The sequence below is a fragment of the Pseudophryne corroboree genome, chromosome 2 (genome assembly GCF_028390025.1).
Source record: "Pseudophryne corroboree isolate aPseCor3 chromosome 2, aPseCor3.hap2, whole genome shotgun sequence".
NCBI lineage: Eukaryota > Metazoa > Chordata > Amphibia > Anura > Myobatrachidae > Pseudophryne > Pseudophryne corroboree.
In genome coordinates this window covers 505,160,338-505,173,305 of record NC_086445.1, presented here as the reverse complement: position 1 = coordinate 505,173,305, position 12,968 = coordinate 505,160,338, and the positions used below count along the sequence as shown (strand labels likewise).

The following is a 12,968-nucleotide window of genomic DNA, read 5'->3' as shown; positions in this document are numbered from 1 at the left end:
CAAGACAACTTATAAACATAAAATACCTAACCGACATGCAAAACAGGAATGAGCCACAGCCGTGGCTCATAACAGTACCCCCCCCCTTGAGGAGGGGTCAAAGGACCCCAAAATACAGACTATCCAAAACAAGGGATACAAAAAAAAAACCTGACACACTGGTCTAACAGACACGAAAACAGAAACAAGCTGCAACCACAGCTTGTAACCGTGCCCTCCCCCTGACGGTGGCCAGTGGACACAAGATGAGGAAAAATATCTTTTTTTTTTATACACCACAAGGCAAGAGTCAGCAATATTTCTTTTTCTTTTTACCCTGTGCTTGCTTGGCGACACCAGGAAAGGAAGAAATCTCTGACTCGAAAAATTCTTCAAAACATAAAGGTCGAGCAATCAGATGCTTCTTCCGTCTCCTACTAGAGTGCCCCGGCATATAAGAAACCTCATCAGTTTCGGAATCTGAAAACAGACCATAGATTGGTTCCATTCCCCTAGGTACCGAAACTTTAGAAGATTTCCTGTAGGGAGAAGACAGAAAAGCACATCCAGTAGCCAAAGCAATGGGCTGAGATTTTTGTGCCGAGTTTACAGTATACAGTGGACTCTCAGCATATAAGACGGGTGACCTAGAGGAGCCTGAACCAATTTCTTTGGAACCATATCTCTAATAACTGCATCACTGAATGCCGGGGGATCCTGAAGAATGGGATCTTCAGCTTTCATTAGACTGGTTGCCCACTCAAAAGGCTCTCCTCTAAAGGAATAAATCAGATAGAGCACAATGTTCTCTGAAGTGATGCCCAGAAATGGTCTAGACAACAAAATGGTGTAATAGTGTTTGTAAAGCGCCAGAAATTGGACTAAGTCCCCATCAAAGATTATAGATGTTGAGATATCAACAGAGTCAGGATCTGCTTCCTTCCCATCTGACTGACTAGAGTGCTTAGCTAGGACCTGTTCACTATTGACCTTACTCGAGGCTGAGACTTTCTGAACCCCACCTGGGGCAGTGACTTTCTGAACCCCACCCGGGGCAGTGACTTTCTGAACCCCACCTGGGGCAATGACTTTCTGAACCCCACCTGGGGCAGTGACTTTCTGAACCCCACCCGGGGCAGTGACTTTCTGAACCCCACCCGGGGCAGTGACTTTCTGAACCCCACCCGGGGCAGTGGCCTTCGGGAACCCTGCTGGGGCAGTGGCCTTCGGGAACCCCGCTGGGGCAGTGGCCTTCGGGAACCCCGCTGGGGTCAGCACCTCGGATTCTTTTACTGGGACCGAGCCGTCGGCCTCCCCCACTGGGACCGAGCCATCGGCCTCCCTCACTGGGACCGAGCCATCGGCCTCCCTCACTGGGACCGAGCCATCGGCTTCCCTCACTGGGAGTGTGCCATTGGCCTCCCTCTCTGAGTCGATAATTATCGAAACTTCTCCCGGGACTATGACTTCCGGGACTTTTGCTGAAGCTATAACCTTCAGCACCTCCACTAATGCTACGCCTCTTAAGTTCTTTCCTGGGGAAGCGACCTCTAGACCCTTCTTAGAGGCTGCGTCTCTCAGGCCCCACTTGAGGATATTACTTCAAATATCCATTCTGGGGTTTTGCTTCTCGAGTTCCCTTCTAGAACTATGGTTTTAGATACCCTTTCTGGGGTTGCGCTTTTCAAGTCCCTACCTGGGGTAACAGCTTCTGAGACCCCTTCTAGTATGGACACCTGAACTATAATATTTGATGTCCCTCTATAAGCTAGGGCATTGGGTACCGCTCCAGCACTCTGGGCATCGGGTACCGCTCCAGCACTCTGGGCATCGGGTACCGCTCCAGCACTCTGGGCATCGGGTACCGCTCCAGCACTCTGGGCATCGGGTACCACTCCAGCACTCTGGGCATCGGGTACCGCTCCAGCACTCTGGGCATCGGGTACCGCTCCAACACTCTGGGCATCGGGTACCGCACCAAGATCCTGAGCATCGGGCACCTCTCCAGGACCCTGGGCAACGGGTACCACTCCAAGACCCTGGGCATCGGGCACCACTCTAGGAACCTGGGCATCGGGCACCACTCCAGGGGCTTGCAACTCTGCTTCAACAGGAACCTCAAGAGAGGAGAGAAACATTCTCTTTTGATTCCTGAATCTATAATGGGGCTCCCTTGCCCAAGGACCCCAATTATAGGACAGAGAGCTTTTTAGTGTGGGTTGTGTGACAAGTACCTCTGCCACAGTAGAGACAGGAGTAGGTCTTGTATCCTGACTCAACTTGGCCAGAGGGCAAGACTCATCACCACACTTTGGCTTGCGCAACTCACAGGTCTGCAGATAGTGGCCTAAACCCCCACAATATAGGCATAAGTTTAAGTTTCTGCGACGCAGACGCTCCTCTTCTGAGAGCCTGGGCCGCAGAAAACTTTTAAACCTTTTCTCTTCAATTAAACCAGAGGATTCTCTTGTCACCATACTGTGAACAAGAGTCTCTTTAGAGATAGATGTACTCTCAACGACTTCTGGCAAGATGAGCAAGATTTTAGTCAGAAGGTTTTGCAGTTGCTTTAGGGATTGCTGCAAAACTTCTAGTCGCTCTGGTCTCAAAGCACTGAAAGCAGAGTTCAGGGCTGCGAGAGATGCCTGCAGGGCTTGCATAGTAGACATAGGAGGATTTAAAACTAGACAAGACAAGACTGTTTTTTTTGTTTTTGTTTTTTAAATACCGGACTGGATTCCGCACACTGAGTTCTAGACAGGACTGGATTATAAACACCGGATTGGATTCTGCACACTAAATTCAAGACAGGACTGGATTCTAAACACCGGATTGGATTCTGCACACAGAATTCTAAACAGGACTGGATTCTAAACACCGGATTGGATTCTGCACATTGAATTCTAGACAGGACTGGATTCTAGACTAGACACTGGACTGGGCCAAAAAAGAAAAAAAAGTTTTATTTCTTTTTTGTGGTTGGGCTGGTGATAATGTTAGGTTCCTGGTGCTCAGAACAAGGGAGATGTTATGAAGCGAGTCCAGAGCACCAGGACGTAATGCTGGGAAAGGGGAATGGAAAGGGAATAGCCCCTGGCGCCCTATCTCTGTTGTCTCGCCCGTGCTGTCAGTACACTCTTGCGAGACTATGGTTTCTTGAGCCCATGGCAGCCGCGTTTGAAGGGCGGATTACGTCTGCCCAACTTCGATGCCCCTTCAGGTCTTAATGAGAGACAAAGAGTGAACCGAGACAGGGTGATAACAAGGGGCCCTCTGACTAAACAACAAGGTCAGGGGCTACTAACAAACCTAAAACCAAAGTATGTGCGGCTTGCCACCAAAGGAAAAGAACAACAAAGGAAATAATGACCACACGCCGACACAATACTTTTGTGTACCGGCGGTGACAGCATAAGCAGAACCCTCTGCAAAACACCAGTGACAGAAATAATAACGGAATACAGCGGCCTAGGCCGACGGACGCGGCAGAGCCGCTACTGACGGAACCAGTACGAATACTGGCAAACGGACAGGAACCCCCAATGCTGCCGACACAGACTCTCAGAACTGGAGGACAGGCAGAATCCCAAACGACAGACCGGTGGACACCAAGAAGCCAGAAACTTGACCAGGCACAGGCAAAGGCACTGGACCTCAGTACAGGAACACTTCACGGCAGGACACGGGATCAGACACAGGAATCGACACAGGGACTGACACAGGAATCGACACAGGAAGCAGTTCGACAGACACTGCTACACAGGAGCTCAGGAATTGGCAGGAACAAGCTCAGAACTCAAGCAGACTGGAAACCAAGAAATATCACCAGCGTCTGTGAATTGCACTGAGCCAGCATATAACAGAGAGGCCTAATTAATAATATAATGCAGCTGCCCTGTTGCATGACTCCAAACTGACAAGATGCAATTAGCAGCCAGGTGAGGCTGAACACATGGGAAAAAGCTGCAAGCTGAACACATGGGAACAAGCTGCAGACTCACCAGCGGCAGCAACCAAGAGTATTCTTAAACAGAGCAATGGGAAATCCTGGCCTGCAAGACAACTTATAAACATAAAATACCTAACCGACATGCAAAACAGGTATGAGCCACAGCCGTGGCTCATAACAGTATCCCCCCCTTGAGGAGGGGTCAAAGGACCCCAAAATACAGACTATCCAAAATAAGGGATACAAAAAAAAAACCTGACACACTGGTCTAACAGACACGAAAACAGAAACAAGCTGCAACCACAGCTTGTAACCGTGCACTCCCCCTGACGGTGGCCAGTGGACACAAGATGAGGAAAAAAAATCTTTTTTTTTATACACCACAAGGCAAGAGTCAGCAATATTTATTTTTCTTTTTACCCTGTGCTTGCTTGGCGACACCAGGAAAGGAAGAAATCTCTGACTCAAAAAATTCTTCAAAACATAAAGGTCGAGCAATCAGATGCTTCTTCCGTCTCCTACTAGAGTGCCCCAGCATATAAGAAACCTCATCAGTTTCGGAATCTGAAAACAGACCATAGATTGGTTCCATTCCCCTAGGTACCGAAACTTTAGAAGATTTCCTGTAGGGAGAAGACAGAAAAGCACATCCAGTAGCCAAAGCAATGGGCTGAGATTTTTGTGCCGAGTTTACAGTATACAGTGGACTCTCAGCATATAAGACGGGTGACCTAGAGGAACCTGAACCACTTTCTTTGGAACCATATCTCTTAATAACTGCATCACTGAATGCCGGGGGATCCTGAAGAATGGGATCTTCAGCTTTCATTAGACTGGTTGCCCACTCAAAAGGCTCTCCTCTAAAGGAATAAATCAGATAGAGCACAATGTTCTCTGAAGTGATGCCCAGAAATGGTCTAGACCAGTGGTTCCCAAACTGTGCGCCGCGGCTCCCTGGGGTGCCGCGGCGCTGTGACAGGGGTGCCGCAGCCTAGCAGCCGATTGTCCGCTTTTTTTTTTTTTTTACTTCCGCCTGTCGCTACGGAAGGGGAGTGCTGGCAGCAGGAGAGGCAGGCCAGTGTGGCCGGCGCCGGGACGTGCTGTGCGGAATGTGTCCGCATGTGGCTTCGGGAGGGGAGTGCGGGCAGCAGGAGGATCAGTGTCACAGTAGTGAGTAGTCCGCTCAGTTAGCCGGCGCCGGTGCTAGCGGGTGCTGGCGGCAGCAGCTGATATACAGTGCGCACAGTTAGGGACGGGGGGCGAGCCGGAGGGAGAGAGTGCAGGCTGATTACCACATTGTGCACAGAGCCGGCGCCCGGAGGGGAGGGGAGGGCGCAGGGGCAGGGAGAGAGTGCAGGCGGCAAGCTGCAGCTGGGCAGTGTGGAGTGGCTTGCAGCTGGGCAGTGTGGAGTTAGCCGGCGGGGGAGGGAGGAAGAGGAGAGCTGCGGCTGGCCAGTGTGGAGTTAGCCAGCGCAGAGGGGAGGGGGGGGGGGGGGGTGTTTGTGCGGGATGTGCTGTGGCTGTGCCCAAAGTTAGCCAGCTCAGGTGCTGGGGGAGTCACCCTGTGGGGAGGGGAGGTGTTATTGTGCAGGTTGTGACCGGGTGCTTTGGGGAACCTGTGACTGGAATCAGCCGGCAGGGGGTGCAGGTGTAAGCAGGTTGCAGTGGCCGAGGAGTGCGCTGAAGTGGCCGAGGAGTGCCCTGGAGTGACCGAGAAGTGCGCTGAAGTGGCGGAGGAGTGCGCTGAAGTGGCCGAGGAGTGCCCTGGAGTGACCGAGAAGTGCGCTGAAGTGGCCGAGGAGTGCCCTGGAGTGACCGAGGAGTGCGCTGAAGTGGCCGAGGAGTGCCCTGGAGTGACCGAGGAGTGCGCTGAAGTGGCCGAGGAGTGCCCTGGAGTGACCGAGGAGTGCGCTGAAGTGGCCGAGGAGTGCCCTGGAGTGACCGAGAAGTGAGCTGAAGTGGCCGAGGAGTTCCCTGGAGTGACCGAGGAGTGCGCTAAAGTGGCCGTGGAGTGCCCTGGAGTGACCGAGGAGTGCGCTGAAGTGGCCGAGGAGTGCCCTGGAGTGACCGAGAAGTGCGCTGAAGTGGCTGAGGAGTGCCCTGGAGTGACCGAGGAGTGCCCTGGAGTGACCGAGAAGTGCGCTGAAGTGGCCGAGAAGTGCCCTGGAGTGACCGAGGAGTGCGCTGGGCAAGGGTCCTGACGGCTGATTGAAGTCCTGGCCGCTGTGACAGAGGAGCTGGCTGAGAAAGTGAGTAAAATATTAATATTAATATGTGATACTGTATGTAAGATGCTGCATAGGGAAATCTATAGGAGGGGGGTGCCTGCTATAAGTGACTTATATCTCCCATAGTTAGCAGCGCTGCTGATAGCCCTCTGAGCACTAGAGACTCTACAGTGCATGCGCAGGATGCCGAAAAAATAGGCGCAGCACCATTTTTTCGGAGTCTTGTGCATGCACTGTGGACTCTGGCACTGTGCCAGAATCTCTAGTGCTCAGTGCGCTAGCAGCGGCGGTGGCGGCTACGGGAGAGGAGGGGGCCCACACGAACATCAATGGACGCCGGAAAGGTAAGTATCGAATAAATGGGTGCAGTGTGTGCGGTGCGGCCCCCCTCTGGACCCAGGGGCCCGCACACTCTGCACCAGTGGCGGAACTAGCGAGCGGTGGGCCCAGGTGCGACAAAATGCTTTACCCCCCCCCCCTCCCCCCGTCCCATCCAAGTCCACCCCTCACCCCTGGAGAGGATCTGGTGAGGGGAATTTGCTCAGGGCCAGGGAAATGGATACCTAGCAACAGTGCCGTAACTAGACATTTTAGCGCTTTGTGCAAGAAATGGCATCTGAGCCCCACACAATGTAAAACAGGGGCAATGCAATTACACCAGGTAGAGCCCCTTTTACACATTACGGCGGACAGATTCCCCTTTTTACACATTAGGGCAGAGAGCGTCCCCTTTTTATACATTACGGCAGACAGCTTCCCCCTTTTTTACACATTACGGCAGACAGCGTCCCCTTTTTTGCACATTACGGCAGACAGACAGAATATATATAGACAGACAGATAGAGAGAAAGATAGAATAGATTATACTTACAGTCTCCGCTGGCAGTCAGGCTCCTCGGTGCAGGCAGTCACTGTCAGGCAGCCGCAGATCCCGGGCAAGGGAGAAGAAGGAGGAGGGAGGGGACTCAGGAGCTGCAGCAGCGCACTGTAATTGGTGGAGGCGCTGCTGCAGCTGCCCCTCTCCTTCACCATAGGCTGCCCTCCGCCGCTGTGAATGCTGGGAAGCGCTTCCCAGCATTCACAGCGGTGGAGGGCAGCCTATGGTGAAGGAAAGGGACAGCAGCAGCAGCGCCTCCACCAATTACAGTGCGCTGCTCTGGCTCCCTCCTCCACCTTCCTCCTCCTACTTCCCCCCTCGTGGCGCAGCTCTCCTCGGCGGACAGCGGCATGTAATGAGTCAGTTTGATTCATTACATACTGCGCTGCTGGCTTTGGGCCCCTGGACAGTGGCAGGCCCCAGTGCAAGGCACTGCTTGCACTGGCGGTAGTTCTGCCACTGCTCTGCACCCATTATATACATACCAGTGTTTATATGAGGACAAGCTGGCAAGCAGGTGGGGGGGGGGGGGGGGGGGCTGGTCTTGGTGCATGGTGGCACTGGAACCTTTTTAGATTGATTTGACGTAAAAAAAAAAAAAACCACGTATTTTATACAAAGCCTTTTTTTTTTTTTTTTAATGGATGCATTTGCACTGCAAAAAGACATAAAAGACATAGGGGAGTATTCATGTATGCTACATAAAATAAATTGATACTTACCACTATAAATCGCATCAGTTTGATGCGATATATAACTTCGGTAAGTAGCAATTCATGAATACTTTCCGGCAATGGGGGTGATTCCGAGTTGTTAGCTCGCTAGCTGCTTTTAGCAGCATTGCACATGCTAAGCCGTCGCCCTCTGGGAGTGTATCTTAGCATAGCAGAATTGCGAACGAAAGATTTGCTAATTTTCTCGTAACGATTACCCCGCAGTTTCTGAGTAGCTCCAGACTTACTCTGCCATTGCGACCAGCTCAGTCCTTTTCGTTCCTGGCTTAACGTCACAAACACACCCAGCGTTCGCCCAGCCACTCCCGCGTTTTGAAACTCGAACGCCTGCGTTTTTCCGCACACTCCCATAAAACGGCCAGTTTCCGCCCAGAAACACCCACTTCCTGTCAATCACACTACGTTCAGCACAGCGATGAAAAAGCTTCGTTATGCTGTGAGTAAAATACCTAACTTTTGTGTAAATTAACTAAGCGCATGCGCTCTGCGTACCTTGCGCATGTGCAGTAAGCGACTAATCGCAGTATAGCGAAAATCGGCAACGAGCAAACAACTCGGAATGACCCCCAATGTGTGGTATCTCGGGCTCCAACGGCGCTGTCTTCCCCTGCGGTCTCCCATTGCGGTGTTGGATTCAGCCGGCGGCTCCCTCTACACATGCAGAGGTCTCGGGATGCTGCAGGGTGGTCAGGGAGCAGGGCTATGGCTGGGTGCTGGGCAGAAAGCAGGGAATCACTCATGGTACCCATACACTGTGCGATTCTTGGATGCGTTTTGAACTTTTTAGTTCAAAACGCATCACTTGTAGTTCAAATCGCACTGTTTCTTTTGGCTTGGGATGCGATTCGCGCTCCCACATAGTTCTCATCGCAAGCCAAAAAAGGATTTTTGTACTAGATCGCATCTAGTTCAAATTGCACGCTGTAGTAGCGTATCGCATGCGATTTGAACTAGATGCAATGCGATCTAGTACAAAACGCACCTAGCACAAAATGTACCGTGTGTGGGCACCTTTAGCTTGCTTGCAATTTTGCACAGATGTGCAGATTCCGCCATCCTGCGATGGCAAATCTAAACGCTATGGAAATGCAGAAACCAGAGTTTTACATTCCTTCATGAATCGCACTCACCATACTAATGTATGGTGATGCGATTCAGCTACAGAGCTGGGATGCCACTGAAGAAGTCAAGAACTTCTCCACGGTAACCTGCTCCGTGAATAGCCCGAAGCACAGAAAAGGCCTGATTTACGCAAAATTTTTATACCATTGCCCAGCCTTAATTGTGCAACATTACTTTTTCAGTGAGAAGTGTATTTGTATTGGATATTATAATGGTAACGGGGCACTGTAGTGTGTCATAATCTGATCCACTCATTGTAATCTAGCACTATAATGTTCCAAAATGGGGCACTGTAGCGTGGCATAATTTGAACTGGAGGGCACTGTAATGGGGCATAATATGAATTGGGGACACTGATAATGTGAATTGGGAATACTGTGTGACAAAATATGTACTGGCAGCCCTACAGTGTGGCATCATTGTAAACTATGGAACTACAATGGTTCATAAAATAAACTACCGGGCATAACATTAACTATGGCAGTACTATGTTTCGGAAAATTAACCATGGCACTATTAAGGGACATAATATTAATAAGTGTTGCGGAGTGGTGTCTCTCAAGAACCATTGGGACAGAAGCCCTACAAATATGTTGCTATGGGGCCCAGAAAGTTTTGGCTATGCTTTTTATTAGCACAATTTTACTTCTCGTATAGAAGCTACACAGGATTTGCCTTCCACTTAAATTAATTTACTGTGATTGCTCCAGTACAGAATAATTTAGTTGCACAAAAAATGGAAAGGTTTTTGAACACTGGAAAGAAGTCTGGTAGTAAAGAAAAGGATGAAGAACCACAGACCAGTGGCACAGTCGGGAAGAAAAGGAAACATCGCAGATACGACGATACTTACCTAGACATCGGTTTTACATCTGTAGATGTCAACCATGAAGAGCGTCCACAGTGTGTACTTTGCTTGAAAATATTGTCAACAGAAAGCATGATTCCAAGCAAACTAAGACGCCATTTGGAGACCAATCACCCTAACATGGCTAAGAAACCGCGTGATTTCTTCAGCAGAAAGCTAAAAGAATTGAAAGGACAAAAAGGCACATTTTTTAAACAAGCATCCATACCAAGCAATGCTTTGCTTGCATCCTACAAGGTCGCACATAGAATTGCAATGTGTAAAAAGCCTCACACCATCGCAGAAGAACTGATTTTACCGGCTGCAGTGGATATGGTTAACATTATGGTTGGGGAATCAGCTGGAAAACTGCTTTCAAAGGTACCTTTATCAAACAATACCATCAGTCGCAGAATCCAACATATGGCTGAAGATCTAAATGACCAGTTAATTGAAAAAATGAAAGGGAAGGATTTTGCGCTACAACTAGATGAGGCAACAGACAGTAACAAGGATGCTCATTTGATTTGCTACACACGCTTTGTAGATTGGGACAATATTGTTGAAGACCTTCTCTTTTGTAAAAGTATCACCGCCGGTATAAAGTCACAAGACTTGTTTCAGATCATTGACACTTTTATGAGTGAAAACCAGTTAGACTGGACAAGGTGCTTTGGTGTCTGTACTGATGGTGGTCGTTCTATGTCTGGCTGTTATGGAGGATTGCAGGCACTCATACGAAGCAAAGCTGCTGATGCACTTTGGACCCACTGCATTATCCACAGGGAAGCCCTTGCATCAAAGCATCTGAGTCCACCACTGAATGCAGTCATGGAAAGTGTGTTGAAAGCTGTGAACTTTATAAAAACTCGGCCACAGAAGGCAAGGTTTTTTAGACAAATGTGTGAGGATATGGGCTCTGAGTACACATCTTTGTTGCATTACTGCAGTTCACGGTGGCTCTCCCGTGGCAATGTACTTTCTCGTGTTTTTAAGTTACATCAGGAACTCTACTCATATCTTGTAGAAGAAAAACAGGAGTGTGCCAATAACTACTTGGATACTGGTTTTTTGTCCAAGTTGGCCTACCTGTGTGATATATTTGATAAACTGAATGCATTGAATCTCTCACTGCAGGGAAACAATACCCACATTCTTAAACTCTCAGAGAAGGTATCAACATTCAGGAAAAAACTGTTTCTATGGAGAAGAAAATTAAATGAAGATTGTTACAATGACTGTTTCCCCATGTTGCATCAGTTTGTTACATCAAATGATGTTTGTTTGACACATGAACTTAAATCAGTTTTTGAGCAGCACCTAACAAACCTCAGTGACTGGTTCGAAAAATATTTTCCTGAAAATATGGAAAAGTTTGTATGGATCCAGGATCCATTCAGTACTAGTGCCCCAATCGAATTTTCTTCTGTAGAAGAAGAAAAACTCATCGAGCTCTCCTGTGACAAGACCTTGAAAGTAAAATTCAGCAGCATGGGACTTGAAGAGTTTTGGATATCCATTAAAGATGAATATCCGATACTAAGTGCTAAAGCACAGCAAATCCTCATTCCTTTTGCAACAACATATTTGTGTGAACCTGGGTTTTCAGCAGTTGCTGTAATAAAAAGCAAGTACCGTTCAAAAATCAATGTGGAACATGAAATAAGGGTGGCAGTGTCCAAGCTGATCCCAAGGTTTGAAAAGTTGTGTAGTGCACAACAGGCTCACATATCCCATTAATAAGTGTTGAATTTTTTGAACACTCTTTAATAACTGCCTACATATTGTTGTTTTATTTTGTTTGATGTTATTCCTGTTAATGAGTGCTGTTAATTGTTATTCAAAAGAAATTAAAGAGAAATATTTTCTTCTTGGATTTATGTTTATTATTTTTAAAACAAGTTAATAAGTCATTTTTTCCTCATCTAAATACTGATAACATTGGTTTGACCCAACATCTTTAAAAAAAGGAACAGTTCAGTAATTATTTTGGCTTAAGGGTGCCTTGAAAAAGTCAGGAAGACCCAAAGGGTGCCTTGGACTAAAAAAGTTTGGGAACCACTGGTCTAGACAACAAAATGGTGTAATAGTGTTTGTAAAGTGCCAGAAATTGGACTAAGTCCCCATCAAAGATTATAGATGTTGAGATATCAACAGAGTCAGGATCTGCTTCCTTCCCATCTGACTGACTAGAGTGCTTAGCTAGGACCTGGTCACTATTGACCTTACTCGAGGCTGAGACTTTCTGAACCCCACCTGGGGCAGTGACTTTCTGAACCCCACCCGGGGCAGTGACTTTCTGAACCCCACCCGGGGCAGTGACTTTCTGAACCCCACCTGGGGCAATGACTTTCTGAACCCCACCTGGGGCAGTGACTTTCTGAACCCCACCCGGGGCAGTGACTTTCTGAACCCCACCCGTCACAGTGACTTTCTGAACCCCACCCGGGGCAGTGGCCTTTGGGAACCCTGCTGGGGCAGTGGCCTTCGGGAACCCCGCTGGGGCAGTGGCCATCGGGAACCCCGCTGGGGTCAGCACCTCGGATTCTTTTACTGGGACCGAGCCGTCGGCCTCCCCCACTGGGACCGAGCCATCGGCCTCCCTCACTGGGACCGAGCCATCGGCCTCCCTCACTGGGACCGAGCCATCGGCTTCCCTCACTGGGAGTGAGCCATTGGCCTCCCTCTCTGAGTCGATAATTATCGAAACTTCTCCCGGGACTATGACTTCCGGGACTTTTGCTGAAGCTATAACCTTCAGCACCTCCACTAATGCTACGCCTCTTAAGTTCTTTCCTGGGGAAGCGACCTCTAGACCCTTCTTAGAGGCTGCGTCTCTCAGGCCCCACTTGAGGATATTACTTCAAATATCCCTTCTGGGGTTTTGCTTCTCGAGTTCCCTTCTAGAACTATGGTTTTAGATACCCTTTCTGGGGTTGCGCTTTTCAAGTCCCTACCTGGGGTAACAGCTTCTGAGACCCCTTCTAGTATGGACACCTGAACTATAATATTTGATGTCCCTCTATAAGCTAGGGCATCGGGTACCGCTCCAGCACTCTGGGCATCGGGTACCGCTCCAGCACTCTGGGCATCGGGTACCGCTCCAGCACTCTGGGCATCGGGTACCGCTCCAGCACTCTGGGCATCGGGTACCGCTCCAGCACTCTGGGCATCGGGTACCGCTCCAGCACTCTGGGCATCGGGTACCGCTCCAGCACTCTGGGCATCGGGT

At 49.2% G+C, this 12,968-nt stretch overlaps 1 protein-coding gene across 1 annotated transcript; it reads left to right on the top strand.

Moving 5' to 3' along the window:
• The first annotated feature begins 9,625 nt into the window (after positions 1 to 9,625).
• Positions 9,626 to 11,476, top strand: LOC134999018 (SCAN domain-containing protein 3-like). The gene has a single exon (XM_063951401.1). The coding sequence runs from the start codon at positions 9,626 to 9,628 to the stop codon at positions 11,474 to 11,476; it is 1,851 nt and encodes a 616-aa protein (XP_063807471.1).
• Positions 11,477 to 12,968: the final 1,492 nt, after the last annotated feature.

Coding starts and splice junctions, on each gene's coding strand:
- LOC134999018 (XM_063951401.1), top strand. CDS start 9,626: ATGGAAAGGTTTTTGAACACTGGAAAGAAGTCTGGTAGTAAAGAAAAG.